Source organism: Marmota marmota, unplaced genomic scaffold (assembly GCF_001458135.2).
Source record: "Marmota marmota marmota unplaced genomic scaffold, marMar, whole genome shotgun sequence".
Taxonomy (NCBI): Eukaryota; Metazoa; Chordata; class Mammalia; order Rodentia; family Sciuridae; genus Marmota; species Marmota marmota.
The window spans coordinates 25,530,775-25,550,621 of record NW_025999869.1 but is presented as its reverse complement, the minus strand read 5'-3'; the positions used below and the strand labels follow the sequence as shown (position 1 = coordinate 25,550,621).

At 36.8% G+C, this 19,847-nt stretch overlaps 1 protein-coding gene and 1 long non-coding RNA gene across 5 annotated transcripts in view; one reads left to right on the top strand and one right to left on the bottom strand.

The window, feature by feature from the left end:
* Positions 1-19,847, bottom strand: part of Sec24a (SEC24 homolog A, COPII coat complex component) — an 81,263-nt gene that overhangs the window by 13,950 nt on the left and 47,466 nt on the right. For all 4 annotated transcript variants that reach the window (XM_048783802.1, XM_048783811.1, XM_015492774.2 and 1 more), the window contains 7 exons: positions 17,198-17,371; positions 14,322-14,432; positions 11,423-11,598; positions 7,382-7,519; positions 4,908-5,012; positions 4,476-4,568; positions 2,087-2,190 (listed from right to left, as the gene is read on the bottom strand). In XM_048783802.1, the coding sequence (XP_048639759.1) occupies positions 2,087-2,190; positions 4,476-4,568; positions 4,908-5,012; positions 7,382-7,519; positions 11,423-11,598; positions 14,322-14,432; positions 17,198-17,371 (901 nt within the window). The remainder of the gene's footprint in view (positions 1-2,086; positions 2,191-4,475; positions 4,569-4,907; positions 5,013-7,381; positions 7,520-11,422; positions 11,599-14,321; positions 14,433-17,197; positions 17,372-19,847) is intronic.
* LOC125610805 overlaps positions 8,324-19,847 on the top strand; it is a 20,562-nt gene continuing 9,038 nt past the window's right edge. Inside the window, exon 1 of the long non-coding RNA XR_007340864.1 lies at positions 8,324-8,585. This is a non-coding gene — a long non-coding RNA (uncharacterized LOC125610805). The remainder of the gene's footprint in view (positions 8,586-19,847) is intronic.

The following is a 19,847-nucleotide window of genomic DNA, read 5'->3' as shown; positions in this document are numbered from 1 at the left end:
GGACTACTGCTGAGATGGGCCTTTCTCCTCTTTGTCCTTGGATGACCTCTCTTGCATTATACCAAGAGGGACACTATTCTCACAAGCCATTTGTTCAAGGCTGCAGCCTGGACTTTCCTGCCCATGCTGAGGTTGAAGCTTCCTGGAGGCTGGTACCATGTCATATGTCTCTCTTACCCAGTGCTGTGAGCTGGGCCCTCCCTGGAGAAGAAACCTGGGTTTCCCCAAACCTGTGACCAGAGCCAGGGCCCCGCCAGCAGGTGAGGGGATCCTAAGGCAGATGCTAGGCATGGAGGCCATGGGGACATTGGCTACCAAGGAGATAGAGAACTGATCCTCTCAAGGGCAATGCCTTTCCCTCACTCACACACCTCACATCACCCTGTTTGGCCTTGGATAATGGCTGGTTAGTCAGAAACGGGTAAGATTCCTCAGGGAAGGAACAACCTAAGACAGGCACAGTCGCAGAGGGGCCATCAGGACAGAACTTGGGGGCCAACAGAGGTGGGGCACAGACCCTCACCCCCCCAACTTTTCAGGGGCCTGAACCGTCACCCCTTCTGAGGGAGTCCTCCTGCCCCCATGGCTGCTTTGCTTCCCACGCCCAGCTCATATCGGGACCCAGGTAGCAGACAGAGACCTGGCCAATAGCAGCTGTCCACCCGCCACAGCAGGATTTACTTTCTAATTTTATGTTAGACCACAGGGAAAGGGCAGCTGAAGGAAAGGGCTGTTAGAATGTTTTTGTTTTCCCCCTTCTCTTCTGCATGCCTCTTTGCCTGTAGTTTTTTCCCTTTTTCTTTGCTTTTCTCTTTCCTTTCCTTCTCTTCTCACGGTTCTCCTTTGGCTACAAATTTAATAAAAAGGGAGGAAATGTGGGAGTAACTTTAGATTTGCAACTCACAACTACGAGCAGCTCCAAGTGCTAGGAAAACCTATGCTCCTACAGGCCTGACAGGAACACCTGCAGGATGGGGTGCTCTGCTCTAGCGAGCCTCTGAGAAACCACATCCTCAGTGATTGAGGTCAGCATTGCCAGGAACAGAGAGACAAGGGCCTCAGGGCATGATTCCCCCAACTCATAACGCCCTCTTTTCATGGGGACAATAATCCTACCAGTCTGCTTTCCACCTTGTAGCAATATTTAGAGCTTCCTCATAGTGCAGTATTAATCCTAACTAAGATGCTTGGTTTCTAAATGTTATATACCTTGTTTGCTTATGTATAACTGGAGAATGCGTCCATCAATTGTAATCACTTCTGCATTAAACGAGCTTGCAAGAGCTTGCAGGAGGTCGACTGGAGGTCTGTCACCTGCCTGCTCTCAGCAGCTCCAGGTGTCTTGTGTTTTGACTCTGCATCCCCCACACCCACCGCGATTGAGTGTAGCCAAGGGACCCACAGCAACAGAATGTCATTGGGATTTTGATTGGAATTGTATTAAATCTGTATAATGCTTTTGGTAGTATGGTCATTTTGATAATATTAATTCTGCCCATCCAAGAACAAGGGAGATCTTTCTGCCTTCTAAGGTCTTCTTTAATTTCTTTCTTTAGTGTTCTGTAGTTTTCATTGTAGAGGTATTTCACCTCTTTTGTTAGGTTGATTCCTAAGTTTTTTTTTTTTTGAGGCCATTGTAAATGGGGTAGTTTCCCCTTCAGAGGATTTGTCACTGATATACAGAAATGCCTTTGATTTATGGGTGTTGATTTTGTATCCTGCTACTTTGCTGAATTCATTTACTAGTTCTAGAAGTTTTCTGGTGGAATTTTTTGGGTCTTCTAGGTATAGAATCACATGGATGGTAAATCGTGCTAATTTGAGTTCTTCTTTTCCTATGTGTATCCCTTTAATTTCTTTCATCTGTCTAATTGCTCTGGCCAGTGTTTCAAGACCTATGTTAAATAGAAGTGATGAAAAAGGGCATCCCTGTCTTTTTCCAGTTTTTAGAAGGAATGTTTTCAATTTTAATTCCATATTCTTTTAAGAGGTTTGCTTAAGCATTAGGATTAGGCCACATATATCTATGATTCAAAACAGGTTCTTGCAAGGCCAAATTGTTTTACAAATGAAAAATTTGACTTACCTTATTATGTAAAGTACTGGGAAAAATGGTCTTTGCTCTCTAAGCCAGGAGATAAAAGCTACTGTTCTGGCAGATTCTGGTGTATCAAGTTCTGGAAGGTCTGTCTGTTAAATAAAACCAATGTACTCTAATTATATATTTAATGTATGGTCTATAGTGCTCCTCAAATTTTAATGTTGCTGGGTTGGTGGCACACATCTATAATACTAGCTATTTAGGGAGTATGAAGTGGGAGAGGATCTCAAGTTTAAGACCAGCCTGAGCAATTTAATGAAGTCTAGTCTAATTAAAAAAGAGGTGGGGGCTAGGGATATAGCTCAATGGTAGAGCACTTGCCCAACATGTGTTCAATTCTCAGTATCAGGAAACAAAACAAATAACAACCACGTTTATTAAGTACCTGGTGATTTTGTTGCACCAGACACTAAATACTTAGAGCTTGGAGTTCATTTTGTTTCTGTTGCTGTTATACTAACGCAGATAAGAGGCAACACATAGGTGGATGGGCATGGCTATGTTCCAATAAAACCTTAATTACAAAAACAGGTGCAGACCTCCTTAGGTATATTTTGCTTAACTCTTCTCTTCATTTTATTATGATATTTAGAATTAATTGGTTCATTCAGATGGTTATTACAAAGATCACGATTCTTTATTGCTTCATTACTTAAAGTACCTGGTCATCTAGTCCAGTAGTTTTGCTCCGGGCCTGAAAGCTACTGCTAATCCTGGCTATAATCTTTTTTTGGGGGAAGGGAGTACTGAGGATTGAATCAGGGGTACTTTACCATTGAGCTATATTCCCAGCCGTTTGTTTTTTATTTTGAGACAGAGTCTCTGTAAGTTGCTTGAAATTGAGATCCTCCTGCCTCAGCTTCCCAAGTCACTAGGATTTACAGGCATGTAACACCACACCCGGCCCCTAGCTATAATCTTGACATAAATCTTTTTTTAAATGTATGAAACCCCTAATGACATCTATGAACAGTCATAGAACCCTGATATATAAAAGTTGGATACAAACTGGCAGTAGAGACTGAAAAATGACACTATATGAGATGATCTATTATTATTTTTTAATAGTTTTTTAAAGATAACATTTATTTTATTTTATTTCTTAGTTTTAGGTAGACACAGTATCTTTATTTTACGTTTATGTGGTTCTGAGGATTGAACCCAGTGCCTCATGCATGCTAGGCGAGCACTCTACCACTCTACCACAACCTCAGTAGTTTTTTTTTTTAATTTTTTTAATATTTATTTTTTAGTTGTAGTTGGACACAATACCCTCATTTCACTTATTCATTTTTATGTGGTGCTGAGAATTGAACCCAGGGTCTTGCACGTGCAAGACGAGAGCTCCACTGCTGAGCCACAACCCCAGCCCCCCCGAAATGATCTATTATTAATTCTAACTTTATAATTCAAAACTATCCATTTTACAAGTGATTTATCAAGGGTTATTTCAATCATTCCTCCATAAGCAAAAGCATTCTAATTTTTTTCCCCATGGTACTGGGGATTTAACCCAGTGGCACTCTACTGATGAGCTACAAACTATATCCTCAACTCTTTTTAATTTTTAAATTTTGAGACAGTGTTTCTGTTGAATTGCTGAGGCTGGCCTCAAACTTGTGATCCTCTTGCCTCAACCTCCTGAGTTGCTGGGATTACAGACATGCACCACCATGCCTGACTAAGAGCATTCTTATTTTACAAATCTGATTACTGAGTGACTTGTCCAAAAACACACAATTAGTGACAGACAAGAGTCCCATTATTACTTTTTTCAATAATTAACATTAATTCAACCAACAATGACCACCTATTATTTGTTATGTAAACCAGTACAGCAAATTAGTTTAATTCTCTCTCCAAAGCAGCAGCTTAAAAGATCTTGCCAAAAATAAGAAATCACTTGTCAAAACCAAAAATGTCACAATGCATTAATGCCATTTGCAGCAAATCCTTTTTTGATTATTAACTAAATACAATGCTTTCTCCTCAAAATAGAATACTGTGTTAAACACATAAGAATAGACAAATCAATAATGCAAAGCGACAAAGAATGCCATTAAAACATAGGCATGGTGGTGCACGCCTGTAATCCCAGCTACTTGGGAGACCAAGGCAGGAGGATGTCTTAAGCTCACGATTTCAAGGCCAGCCTTGGAAACAGAGCAAGACCTAGTCTCAAAATACAAACAAACAAGACAAAAATGTAAAATGAGAGCATTTTCAGTTTGAAAGAAACATAATGTGGGTTTATTTTCTCATTTGGAGAAATATACAATATGAATTTCTGATTTCAAAATAGAATACTCATATTTTTGTCACATGTGAAGCATCCTTTAAGTCATCTATAATCACTAAAATAAAAGCATCTTACCATAGTCTGTGGAATTGATGCATAGTTTTGAACTCCTAAAACTTGGGTGAGAAAATTTTGTGCACAATTTTTTCCAACCCAAAGCATCAGTACCTGTGAAAGGAATAAAATTATTTTGAGAGGTAGCCTAATAGTTTATTCACTCACCTTTACCACTACCACCTAGTATGCTTTAAAAGATCTAAAGGATGAGTATATTTAGAGTGTACAGCCTGTAACTGAACTAATAACAATTCAGTATTTACTGGGATGAGACATTTGATGCATGGCATGAAACAGAGGCTGTGAAGGCAGCAAATGGCCAACAGGAATATGTAGGTTAAAGAGTATGTCATCTGTTCAAGAAGAGAAATATTAAGAGGAATGAAGCCAAATGCTAAAAAAGATACACTAGTTAGAGGAAGAAGGGTCAAGAGTTGTCAAACTACTCACAGAGCCTGCATCCATGAGGAAAGCCCCATCTCTACTCAGCTTCTCCACAGAGAGTTGAAGGATAGGAGGCTGAGGTATGGTTCTATCATTGATGTTGAGTGCTCCCTGGGGAATTAAACAAAAGATTAAGGTTTTCAGGTACAGAAAATACAGTCACAATTAACAACAAAAAGGAACATTACCTCCAAGAGTATGGGCCTTACTAGGCAAATTATAGTTATTCACAACTAAATATGAAGATGATAAAGAAATATTTACCACTTATCTAAACAAAGCCACTGTGAATCCCAAGAAAGCCAAATTAACTTTTTTTTTCGATAATGGGGTTGAATTCAGGAGTACTTGACCACTGAGCCACAACCCCAGCCCTATTTTGTATTTTATTTAGAGACAGGATCTCACTGAGTTGCTTAGTGCCTTGAAGTTGCTGAGGTTGGCTTTGAACTTGTGATTCTCCTGTCTCAGCCTCTCAAGCCACTGGGATTATAGGCGTGTGCCATCGCGCCCAACTCCAAATTAACTTATTAATTTTTTGGTACTGGTGATTTAAAGCAGGAGTATTTACCTATGGAGCTACATCTCCAGCCCTTTTTATTATTTTTTAAGACAGGTTCTCTCTATTGCTTAGACCCTCACTAAGTTGCTGAGGCTGATCTCAAACTTGTGATTCCCCTGCCTCAAACTCCCTGAATTGCTGGGATGGTAGGTGGATGACAATGTACCCAGCCAAAATTAAACTCTGATCTTAACTAGCTTTAAAAACAAATGTGACAATGGGCTGCGGTTGTATCTCAGTGGTAGAGTGCTTGCCTAGCATGCATGAGGCACTGGGTTCAATCCTCAGCAGCACATAAAGTAAAGATATTGTGTCCACCAAAAACTAAAACCATTGAGCTACATCTCCAACTCCTAAATATGCTTAATTATGATAAAGATTATGATAATAACAATGCTAATAATGGTGGAGGTAGTGATATAATAGTTATGATCTATATGGTGCCTATGGCCAGGCACTGTTCTAAGTGATTTACATATACTAATTCATTTAATGTTCAAAAGCACAAATACATCAGAATTCAAAATTAAGTACAGCAAACAAAATTAAGTGTGGAAAATAAGGACAGGAAGAAAGTATACTTGTAAAGGACATTATTACTCTGTGCTTTTGCTTTCAGCATCACTCCCATCTTGCACTCCCTGTTGTTTGAGAGACCTGTTCTTTTCACTTTAGTGATGAGGCTTTTAGCTTAATACTAGTAACACAGTACTTTGAAATTTCTGGCCTTGGGAAAAGTGGGAAGCAGAAGAGACTATAACCCTGATACACCCACTGAGAAATTTCCCCCAGAGATTTTCACATGTGAACTAAGAAAATGGAGCTTTGTCTTTTTCAGATGGTGAGGAAAGGAAGTTGCTCTGTTTTCTAGTCTATATAGAGAAGGCTGATCAGAAACTATGAAACTAATGCAGAGTCTTTAAATCTTAAAGTCTAATAGATTCTCTCTAGTGGTATCCATATTATAGACATAATAAATTACATTCGATATTTTTGTTAATTTGTCATGATGTTATATTTTAATGTGAAAAAAAGGTAAAGCCTACTTAATTAAACACACTTAACTGAACTTAATCCAATAGGATTACTCTACAGTTATATATACATATATTTATTTTTGTAATATAAATTAATAATGTTCACAAGAGTTTTCATTTGCAAAAACAAAACAAAAACCTCACATTTCACAATTTAAGTTATCTAAAATTCTTTATATTTTAAAAGGTTTTAACCAAAACACTATTTTCAACATACAATATCTAAACTTGATCACAATTTTAGAAAGATTATGACTTCATGCTTATGACTTCAACTCCAATAAATTTTCTATCAAAAGCCAAAAATATTACAACTTGGATAAATATTTTTTCTTTAATTCAAGGACACTGTTACACTGAACATTGACCTAGGGTGTTCAGGTATAATCTCATGCTCAAGATACAGATCAATTTGTTTAAATAAATAAGTAGGTTTCTCTGGTCAATTTGATAATCTCATACTTTCTTAGATCTGCTCTAGAGATTTGTCTTTGGAAACAGATTGACACTATTTTCCAGAGCTTCCCTAAACTGAACATTTTTTTAGTTTGTTATTTATTTATTTTTTGGTACCACGGATTGAACCCAGGGGCATTTAACCACTGAGCCCATCCCCAGCTTTTAATTTTGAGACAGGGTCTTGCTAAGTTGCTGAGGCTGATCTCAAACTTGAACTCCTCTTGCCTCAGCTTCCCAAGTCACTGGGATTACAGGCATGTGCAACAGTGCCTGGCTCTAAAATTTCTTTACATAAACCTAGCAAGCAATATAAATAAAGAATTTTAATAACAAATCCTTCCATAATTCTGTACTAGACTAAATATGACATTGAGCTTATAAACCCTCAAGGAAAAGCCACTAAAAAAGGAAATTGATCTTACCTCATCAGAGAGATTGTCAACTCTATACAAACTGGGATGTGTTGTAAGCATAAGGTAAACCAAGGGCTGATTTTTCACTTGACACATAGCAAAGATGCGTTCATCTAGACGAGCATTTGTCCCAGTCTGGAATGATTTCTATAACAAAAAGCAAAACAAAATATAGAACTTTGTAAATGTTAGTTGTAAAAAGATTATCTTCTGACAGAATTGGAAGATTTAGTGTAAATTATTTAAAAAATAATATTTAAAAAATATTAAAATATTTTTAAAATCTTTTTTTAAATTTATTTTTTGGTGTAGATGGACACAACACAATGGATTTATTTTTATGTGGTGCTGAGAATCAAACCCGGGTCCTAACGCTCATGCTAGGCGAGCACTCTACCGCTGAGCCACAATCCCAGCCCTTAAAAAATCTTAAAAAAATATTTTTTAAAAAGTCACACACTTCTTAAAATTATATATATAAAATTATATATATATATATATTAATTAAATAGTGTATTAAATGGTGACCATAGGTTTATTTAAATGTCTTAAGAAATTAACAAACCATGGCAAAGTTATTTGATCTCCTTGGTGTCTGTTTCCTAATCAATAAAATAGGGTCATCTCTTTTACTCCTTTCCATCAAAACCCCATTATTCTCTATGAAGCTAATTAATGTGCTCAACATTTACTGAAAGAAATGGTAGCTACACTCTATATGCCATATAGAGAAAGTGACATAATGATTAACACTACAGGAAGGATGACACTACACTACAGATAAAATAAAGGCACATATCAAGGACCAATGACACCCATTAAGTGCTCTATAAATGCTGGGTGATAATTGACGATGGCTATCATTGTTTCTTCCACTGTTAGAGAAATAAGCAATGTACCAAAGCTTAAAAATCAATGATGGGGCTGGGGATGTAGCTCAAGCGGTAGTGCGCTTGCCTGGCATGCGCGAGGCACTGGGTTCGAACCTCAGCACCACATACAAATAAAAAATAAAGATGCTGTGTCCACCGAAAACTAAAAAATAAATATTAAAAAAAAAAAAAAAACAATGACGATGGTAATACAAATGAGGACAACTGCTTAGTAGAACAGCATTATAGTGAGGGCTGGGGATGTGGCTCAGGTGGTAGCGCGCTCGCCTGGCATGCGTGCGGCCCGGGTTCGATCCTCAGCACCACATACAAACAAAGATGTTGTGTCCGCAGAAAACTGAAAAATAAATATTTAAAAATTCTCTCTCTCTCTCTCTTAAAAAAAAAAAAGAATAGCATTACAGTGAGATTTAACTGGTGATTGAGCTTTGTGGGGAATAATGAAGTTTTGAGGTAAGGTTTTTAAAAAGTTCCAGTTGATCAAAAGGAGTAAAAAAGAGACAGAGGGAAACAACAATGAAATTATGCTTTGAAACAAATGCACTTACTACAAATAAAAGATGATGTTATGGTTTAGATGTGAGGTGGCACCCAAAAGCTCATATATGAGAAAATGCAAGAAAGTCTAGACGTGAAATGATTGGGTTATGAAAGCCTTAATGTAATCATGAATTAATCTTCTGATAGGGATTAAATGGTAACTATTGGCAGGTAGGGTATGGTTGGAGGAGGTGGGTCCCTGGGGGCATGCCTTTAGGGTATATATTTTGTCCTTGTTGAACAAAACTCTCTGCTTCCAGTTGCTATGTTCCCAGCTGCTGTGCTCTGCCACACACTTCCACCATGATGTCTGCCTCACATCAGGACCCAAGGAATGGAGTCAACCATCTATAGACTGAGACCTATGAAACCATGAGCCCCAAAATAAACTCTTCCTCCTTAAAATTGTTACTATTAGGTGTTTGGTTCAAAAGTCATTCCAATTAAGGAATAGTAGGTTCCCTATCTCACCTGGAAGAAATTATATATACCAGACAGGCAGATCTTTTTTCTTTTTTTCTTTTGGTACAAAGGATTTAACCTACTAGGAGCACTTAACAAGTGAGCCACATCCCTGGCCCTTTTAATTTTCTATTTTGAGACAGGGTCTCACTAAGTTGCTGAGGCTGGCCTCAAACTTATGATCCTCTTAACTCAACCCCCTACAACTGTTAGAATTACAGGCATACACCACCATACCAGGATACAGGTAGACCTAGAGAAGTGAAAAAGTACAGAAATTAATAAGATCCAGAGCAGTCTTTGATCAGTGCTTTTAATAAAAAGCATTAACACGAAGCTAGGTTTTTATTTATTTTGGTATTGGGGATAGAACTCAGGGGCACTTTACCACTGAGTTACATCCAAGTCCTTCTCTTTTGAGGTTGAACAGGGTCTTGCTAAATTGCTGAGGATGTATTCAAATTTGTTATCCTGTGCCTGGCTTAACATGAGCTTTTAAATAAAAATTTATAAGACCTGGGATTGGTAGCACATGCCTGTAATCCCTGAAACCTGGGGGGCCGAGGCAGGAGGATCACAAGTTTAAGGCCAGCCTTAGCAACTTAGTGATACTCTGTCTCAAAATAAAAAGAGCTGGGTATGAGGCTCAGTGGTAAAACATCCCTAGGTTTAATCTCCAGAACCTAAATAAATAAATAAAATAAAATAAAAATAAAAATCTATAAGGGAAGTTTACTTAAAGTATAATTCTGGACACGGGACAAATAAGCCTATTCCACCAGCCTAGAGTTCTTTCTCTTGGGGGAGGTAAAGAAGGTACAAAGAACAAGCAGGGGAGACATAAATAATGAGTCAAATGAAAAATCCTATAAATAAAGCTATAAAAAGTGCCTCAGGGGGCTGGAGTTGTAGCTCAGTGGTAAAGCACTTGCCTAGCACATGTGAGGCACTGGGTTCGATTCTCAGTACCACATAAAAACATAAGTAAATAAAAAATAAAGATACAGTGTCCACCTATAACTTAAAAAAAAAAAAAGGCTACAGGATCACAAAAGGAAAGGCAACTGGGCGTGTGGCTCAGTGGTTAAGCAATCCTGGGTTTAATAACTAGTACCAAAAAGAAAACTCAACACCTAACTCCTGTGTTAATGCAGGAATATTCAGAGATTAAATGATTAGACCATAAAAGCTAGAACCTAATAGGTTCATCCTTATTTTAATGGACTAAGTGGGTGGTAACTGCAGTAGATGGGGTGTGGCTGGAGGAGGTATGTCACTGGGTATGTCCTAGAAGAGTTTTCCCAGCAGCCCTTTCCCCTTGGACTGGCTGCCATGTGGTAATCCTCTGCCATCCCCTTTTGAGGTGATGTTCTGCCTCACTTTGGGCCCAGAGCAATAAAGTTGGCCCAACAGAGACTGAACCTTTGAAACCATAAGCCAAAATAAGCTTTTTCTCCTCTAAATTGTTTTTGTTGTATACTTGGGTCATAAGGACAAAAAGCTGACTAATACACAATAATCCATGATCTTGAATACTTTTTCCCCCCCAGTACCTCGAATTAATCCATGAGTGTTCTACCTCTGAGCTACATCTCTAGCAGTGTTTTGAGACAGGTTCTTGCTAAACTGCTCAGGCTGGCCTCAAATGCACAATCCTCCTGCCTCAGCCTCCCAAGTCTCTGGGATTACAGGCATATATCACCCCATCTGGTTCATATCCAACACCTATCATGTGCTTATTATTCCTCCAGTCTAACTTTGACCAATATTTCCCCATCCCCTTCACCCCCGAGTCTCTGATAACCACCATTCTGTTTTTGTTTGTTTTTTTAGGTTCCAGGTATAAGTGAGAACATGGAGTACATATGTGTCTTCTTGTGCTAGAAATAAAATATACGATTCATGTTTTGGAAAACTGAATTTTTTATAACATTTTAATGTTTAGTATCTCTTATGCTCAAGGCACTTGCTTTAAATCAATTATTCTTAAATTTCTTTGGCTGTAAATCTTTTCAAGTTTCAAATAAGAGGTCAGGTCTCTATCCTCAGAAAATTTAACTGACATAAAGTTAAATAATGTTTAGTGTTTCACATAATAAAAATTTTGGCTTTTGTCATTTTCACTGTGCTAGTTTCTGGTTTTTGTTTTTCTTACCTGTTTAAGGAGAGCCAATACAAAAAGTGGAAAAAGTCTCAAAGAGAAAGGAACCATGAGTCCAGGCTGCTGGTTACTTAAGACTGAAGATCGGTAAGCTGCAAGAGAGTCAATGACGGCATTCACTAGAGCATCTCGGGCGTCACTCAGACTGGAAGTCATGGACCTGTCAACAGCTAATAGAGGTAAGGACAGGGACAAGAGACAAGACAAAATTTAACAACTGCACTGTAAGCATAGATGAGGTAACTTTTTAAAACTATATTGAGCCTCTCTCTGATTTATTATAAACATAATGAGCCAAAATTTACAGATAAAAGTATGCTCTGGAGAATCAAACTAACCTCTTTTGAAATTTCTTTTTAGTTGTAGTTGGACACAGTATCTTTATTCCACTTCGAACCCAGGGTCTTGCATGTGCAAGGCAAGCACTCTACTGCTGAGCCACAACCCCAGCCCTGATCTGCCGTTTTCTTAGCTGTATGCCAGTTTGACAAGTAACTCAACCCTCCTGAGCCTACATTCCTTTCTTCGTAAAATGGAAAAACTACTTACTATTAAATTGATTAAGCCACCATTTTAGTTTATACCACTGAGAAAGGGGAAAACCCTGAAATTAAATAGAAAAGGGAGGCTGCTTTTCTGTCACATGGAGTTTTTATTTTAGAAAATTATTTAGACAAATTTTCATCATCAGTTATGTCACTGTTTTGTTTTTTGGTACCAGGGATTGAACCCAGGGGTGCTTAACCACTCACCGAGTCACATCCCGGCCCTTTTTCATATTTCATTTAGAGACAGGGTCTCAGTGAGTTGCTTAGTGCCTCACTAAGTTGCTGAGGCTGGCTTTGAACTCAGGATCCTCCTGCCTCAGCCTCCTAGCCGTGGGGATCACAGGCGTGCGCTACCATGCCCAGCAATTATGCCACTATCTATACATGTTTCTGTATACCAAAAACATTTTTTTTCTTAATACTAAAAATAATGTAATTGTTTTGAAGACTCCTCAACCTGCAACTAAAATCAATCCATGTGGTATCAAAAACACATTTAATGATGTTATTAAATGCTATGACCAAAATTTACATGTAGGTTGGAAACAAAAATATTATTATCAAAAGCAACTCTTAACACTTCATCAACTCAAGATAAACTCTGATTTGAAAGATGACAAAACATGAAAAAATGTGCATACCTGGCTCAACCAAATATGGTAGCAGAACTAATATATACAAAAGGTATTGTGAAGCTTAATGGGTATGAGGTCCTGGGTTTTAATCCCTAGCACCACACACAAAGAAAAGAAAAAAAAAAAAAAAACTATCGTGAAGATTTCTTTTTAAATCCATAAATATTGCCTGATACTTATTACTGTTATAATAATAATGATCATACTGTTATTTTAAGGTAGTCTTGCTAAATTGCTGAGGCTGGCTTTGAACTTGTGATCTTCCTGCCTCAGCCTCCCAAACCACCAGGATTCAGGCATGCAGTGCCACGCCCACTGTTTGTATTTTGCAGTACTGGGGATTAAACTTCATGAGAGAACATAGTCAACAATGAGCTATTTTTAAATTTTAAGATAGGGTCTTGCTAAATTGCCCAAGCTGGCCTGGAACTTGCAATCCTTATGCTCAGCTACACAAGTCTTGGGATTACAGGCATCTGCCACCATGTCCACCCCATGATCTTCAAATTTTGATAACATAATAAGACTAAAGTAAGGACTGGATCCTCTATCAGGCTCGATGAAAGAAAATTTTCCCAACAGGAAATTCAGAAAACAGTAACTATTCCTGTTATAAAGTAGATTTAAATTTGAAGTAAATGGGCCCTGTGAAAGTCTTTCCTGAAGGAGAAAGGTGGCAAGAATCAAACTGGTATTAAACTCTGTATGTCTGAAAAGGGGAAAAAAATATCAAGAAGGAGACTAGGGGTATGGCTCAGTGGCAGAGCACTTCCCTAGCAAGGGCCTGGGTTCAATTCCAAGTACCACCAAAAAATAAAAAAAAGACCACCAACCACCACCAAAAAACCACCTTATTAAGCACTAATTTTTCATTATTTTATTGCTTCTTTTTAAATGTATGACCGTAGAATCCATTTTGATATGATTATACAAGCATGGAATATATCTTATTCTAATCAGGACCCCATTTTTTGTGGATATACATGGTGGTGAGAACACCATGGTGTATTCATATATGTATATAAAAAAATTATGTCAGATTCATCTCACTATCTTTTTTTTTCCTATCCCTTCTCCCTTCCCTTCATTCCTATTTGTCTAATCTACTGAAGTTCTATTCTACTCCCACCCCTTATTGTGGGTTAGCTTCTGCACATCAATAAAAACATTTGACCTTTGGGTTTTGGGGATTGGCTTATTTCACTTAGCATGATAGTCTCCGGGTCTATCCATTTACTGGCAAATGTCATGAAGTCATTCTTCTTAATAGCTAAGTAACACTCCATTGTGTATATATATATACACACGACAGTTTGTTAAGCATTAATATTAACTATTCTGTTAGATATAGTTATTTTAGTTCAAAGGACATAAATATAAATAGAAAATAGTTTAGTGGTTGCTTAAGGTCAGTGAGAGATGGAGGAAGGAGTGGGCACTAACTGCTAATGGGCATGAGATTCTTTCTGGGTGATTAAAATGTTCTGAAATTAGATTGTGATGATGACTTTATAACTGTAAACTTTCTAAAAATAATGGAATTGCAAACTGCAATGGGTGAAATCATAGCAGCAGATCTTTTCAATGAAATAGTTACAATCACCCAAACATTGAAACCTGTAAAGTTAGTTACATAAAAGAAAACAAAATTAGGTGGATTTGCCGAATGGTATTACTTGCAAAATATTTACAAGTGATAACAACTCTTACCCATATTGGCCAATAACCCCAAAATTGCTTGAACATCAGCTCCAAGAAAGATTTCATTTAGAGTTGAAACTACTGGCAAACACAAAGTATGGACACGAATTCTTCTTTCACCTTTGGGAAAACACACAATAGTAAGGCACAACTATATACAAAAAAGATTATGTTAAACTCATTTCAACTTAACCAAGTAGGATTATAGGAAGCAGAGACCTATAAAAATTTTAGTTGGTGAAAATCAAAGCTTTTTTTCAACTATAAATTTTTTTTGTTCATATTATTACAAAATAGATAACAGGGATTGTATTTAAATGATAGTATGCTAGGGATTTTTTATTTTTTAAAAATTTTAATTTGTTATAAGTATGCTAGGTTTTTATAAATCTCCTTTCTAAATTTTCTGGTTACTTCTTTTGCAATAAAATTTCTGAGTTAATATATATAAGACATCACTACTCTTGCTTGTTTTATAGCCTATTTTTTGACATTTTAGCCTATTTTTGACATTTAAAGTTTAGAAAAACTTTATACTTCTTAATCACAGAAAGAAATTTTTGTATGTAAGTTGTATATGAAATATAAATTTTGTTAAGGCTTGGATCCTATTTCCAAGATATTTCATTATGTATATGCAAATATATCCACATTTGAAAAAAATTCTAAATCAAAACCACTTCTAGTCCTAAGCATTTCAGATAAGAGATGCTCAACCTATATATGATTCCATTTTTTGACACTCCTGCAAGACAAAACTCTCAGTGGTTACCAGAGGCTGGGGATGGGAGAGAGAGAATGGTTACAAAAGCAAAGGGTGATGCTGGGAATGATGGAACCAATTATGTCTTTATTATGGTGATAGTCACATGACACATTTGTCAAAACTTGCGAATTTTACATTCAAAATGGTTCATTCAACTGAACTAGTGGTGCACACATGTAATTTCAGCTACTTGTGAAGCTGAGGCAGAATCATGAGTTTGAGTCTAGCCTGGGTAACTTAGTGAGACCCAAAGAGTTTAATACCAGTTTGAATCTTGTCACCTTTCTCCTTCAGGATCTCACTAAGTTGCACAGGCTAGACTCAAAATAAAATGAAAAAGGGCCAGTGATGTAGCTCACAGGTAGAACACTTGCCTAGCATACTTGAGGCCCTGGGTTCAATCCCCAGCACTGCAAACAAATAAGTGACATCAACACAAACCAACCAAAAACAAAAGAAAAAGGTGCATTCAGTTGGGGAGTAATTCAGGAACAGGGTATGTGCTTAGCATGCACAAAAGCCATGGGTTTGATCCTGGGTACCTCCGAAAAAATAAAACAAAATAAAAATAATTGTCTTTTACCATATATCAATTATAAATTTTTACAATGAACAGAAAAGGGACTGAGCTGGGTTTTTTATCAAATAAAAAATGGTACCTAGAGACAGAAATCCATCTTACTTTACATTTATAGTGTGTCATATTAATTATAATCATACAGAATATTCCTCTTAAAGGTTTTTATTAAAGTGTCCTTACTTCATACTTTCCATAAATTTTGGAGGGGCTATAAAGATTGAATACATATAACATAGAAAGTCTCCTCCAAAATTAAGGAGAGTGTTAACAGAGGTTAGGAGTAAAAAATCTTTAAAATAAAATAGCAAATTAACATGCCCCACATCAGATTAGGTTAAAACACAAATTACAAATTAATTAGGAACAAATAAATCACAACTTAAAAAGTGTTTTCTGATGGTCAGGTGTCATAGTATGTACCTGTAATGCCAGCTAGTTGTGAGGCTGAGGTGGAAGGATTACTTGAGCCCAGAAGTTTGAGGCCAACTTGGGAAATATAGCAAGACCCCATCTCAAAAGAAAAAAAAGCCAAGTGTGGTGATGCACAACTGTAATCCCAGTGACAGGAGGATCACAAATTAGAGGCAAGCCTCAGCAACTGAGTGACACTTGTCTTAAAAATAAAATAAAATAAAAAGGGCTGGAGATATAACTAGTGGTAGAGCACCCTTGGTCCAATTTTCAGTGCCACAAAAAAAAAAGAAAAAGTGTTTTATCATCAGTTTTTTCAAAACTTAACTCAAATATCACTTCTGTGAGAACTTCCTTGTGTACTCTATCTTGAAAGAACAACTGTTATTTATCCTGTTTACTATCTGATTGCCTATTAGAATTAGGTTATATAAAGGAATTTTTCAACTGAAAAACCAGTGTTTAATACATAGGAGATTCTCAATAAATATCTGTGAAATAAATGAATAAATAAAATCGTTTAGGAAGCCTGGTGTGGTGGCACACACCTGTAATCCCAGCAACTCGGGTCGCTGAGGCAGGAGGATAGCAAGTTCAAATCCAGCCTCAGCAAAAGTGAGGTGCCAAGCAACTCAGTGAGACCCTGCCTCTAAATAAAATACAAAAAAGGGTTGGGGGTGTGGCTCAGTGGCTGGGTGCTCCTGAGTTCAATCTCCAGTACCAAAATAAAATAGAATGAAACAAAATCATTCAGAAAACTAAAGCCAAACATGTTGGCTTTACCAATAACGGAAACATAGCTCTTATGATTGGGAATACTCTTTTGGTTTAAAAAAAAAAAAAAACTCCCTCAGGGCTGGGGATGTGGCTCAAGTGGTATCGCGCATGCATGAGGCACTGGGTTCAATTTTCAGCACCACATAAAAATAAAATATATTGTGTCCACCTAAAACTAAAAAATATTTTTTTAAGGAAAAAACCTCCCTCCAAAGAAAAGTTTATTATAGGCCACAGAGTACCACATCAAAAAAACTTTAATATAATATTATGCACACAATTAACAATACTCTCTCTTAAGAGGATAGAGCTCATGGTTTTTACGATAATTAAAGCAAACAAAAAATATACCTTTGCTTGAAGTGTACAAGAGTGCTGACTGAAAAGAAACCAATTGAGTGTCAGTAAGACTTTCTTCTACTGACATCTGTACTGCATACCCAGCATCAGGATTGACATTGGGCAAAGAGAGTAAGTCTGTTGACCTAACGAAGAAGTTCCCATGGAAAGTATGAATGGAAAGACCTAAAAGAGAAAAAAAAATTATCAAGATGACTTTTATATATCTATATGTAGATATTTACATTTTATCCTAATCATTTATTAGACAGTAAAAAAGTTCAATACACAGTACTGAATGAGGTTGAGGAGTAATAAGTGTCATAGTTGCTGTCATCTTTTTTTTTTGTACTTGCTTTGAATCCAGCGGTGCTTAACTACTAAGCCACACCCTCAGCCCTTTTTATTTTTTATTTTGTGACAGGGTCTCATTAAGTTGCTGAGGGTCTTGCTAAATTGCTAAGGCTGGCCTTGAGCTCACTATTCTCCTGTCTCAGCTTCTTGAGTCACTGGGATTTACAAATATGTGCCACCACACTTCTTAAATTAGAGTGAGGATACAAATTTTCAAAAACTATTAGAGAACAATTTGGTAGTATTTATGAAAATTTTAAATGAATACTTATTTCAACTTTAGCAATCTCTTGTTTTTATTTGTCCTATAGACTCATTCAAGTGCCAAATTTCTATGTATAAAATAATTTTAAGGGGATATAGCTCAGTTGGTAGAGTGCTTGCCTTGCATGCACAAGGCCCTGGGTTCAATCTCCAGCACCACACACACACACACACACAAAAAAAAAAACACCAAATAATTTTAAATAGACCGATGTGTAACAGCAAAAAAATTTTAAAATAGTTATGGGTAGGAAAATAAATAAAGTGTGATTTGTTCATTTTATTGAATACTGGAATGAGATAAGTTTTATATGAATTAAAATTTATGGATTTTTAAAAAAATATTTTTTGTTGTTGATGGAGCTTTATTTTATTTATTAGTATGTGGTGCTAAGGATCAAACCCAGTGCCTCACATATGCTAGGCAAGCACTCTTCCACTGAGCTAGAAAAAATTAATGGATTTTTAAGATTTATTGAGTAAGCATCCACTCCAGCAACTTGAGAGGCTGAGGCTGGAGGATTGCAAGTTTGAGGCCAGCCTTGGCAACAAAGCAAAAAAAAAATATATATATATATATATGGTGGGGGGGCTGATAATGTAGCTCAATGGTAAAAAGCAATTGGTTTCAAACCCTAGTACTGCAAAACAAAAAAGAGTAAGTTTCTTGGCTGGGGTTGTGGCTCAGTGGTAGAGCGTTTGCCTAGCATATGTGAAGCACTGGGTTCAAGCCTCAGCCCACATATAAATAAATGATTAAAATAAAAGTCCATCAATATCTCAAAATAATAAAAAAAAAAAAAAAAAAGAATAAGTTCCTTGGTAACAAATTCTTAAAAGAAACAATTAAAAAATTAAACCCTGAGTGAAAATATCTATTTATGCAAATACAACATGATACTTAAGTATTTAAATGTACAGAAAAGTGGAATATATACCAAAGTGGTTACAGTAACTAAAAACAGAGTGAAAATGTACCTGTGTGTGTGTGAGAGAGAGTGCACATGTGCATGTGTGTCCCCAAACACAATATAGGAGTTTAACTGTAGCAAAAATGTATTTATTTAATTTAATTTAATTTAATTATTTATTTTGTGGTGCTGGGGATCAAACTCAGGGCTTCTGAAAGAAAAACAAATGTATATTTTGCTTATGAAGTAAAAATCAACTTTTTAAAGTTTTAAAGTTTTAAAACTTTTTAAAGTTTTTGCTGTTTTAACAGCAATCAGAAAGAAAAAAAGAGTGTAGGTCTACATGTACATAGGCATCTAAGACCTGGTTAAAAACAAAAAAATAAACAAAAAACACATGCAGTGGTGTATTGCCTATAATCCAAGCAATTCAGAAGGCTGAGGCAGGAGGATCTCAAGCCAGCCTTGACAACTTATTGAGACCCTGTCTCAAAGAAAATTTTAAAAAGGGTTTGGGGGGCTTGGGATGTGGTTCAAGCGGTACTACATTCGCCTGGCATGCACAGGGCGCTGGGTTCGATCCTCAACAACACATAAAAATAAAAAATAAAGATAATGTGTCCACCTAAAACTAAAAAACAAATGAAAAAAAAAAAAAAGTTTGGGATGTAGCTTAGTAGTAGAGAATGCTTATCTAGCATTTGTGAGGCCCTGGGTTCAATCCCCAGTACCAAATAAATAAATAAGAAACTAAATAAGGTAACCACAAACTTTCTTAAATCCCTAGTAGCAATAAATAAATAAAATAAGAGAAACCTAAATAGGTTAACCACAAAGCTTTGTTAGATTAAACACTCTAGGAAGTGGGCAAAGGCTAGTTTATTGACATGTCCCCAGGCTGTTTGTGAAAAGTAAGGTACCACTGCACACAGTGGCACACACCTATACACCCGGCGACTTGGGAGGCTGAGGCAGAAGGATCATTAGCTCAAAGCCAGCCTAGCAACTTAGCAAGGCCCAGAGCAACTTAGTAGTGAAACCCTGTCTCAAAATAAAATATAAAAAGAGCTGGGGATGAAGTTCAGTGGTTAAACACTTCTGGGTTCAATCCCTAGTACAAAAAAAAAAAAAAA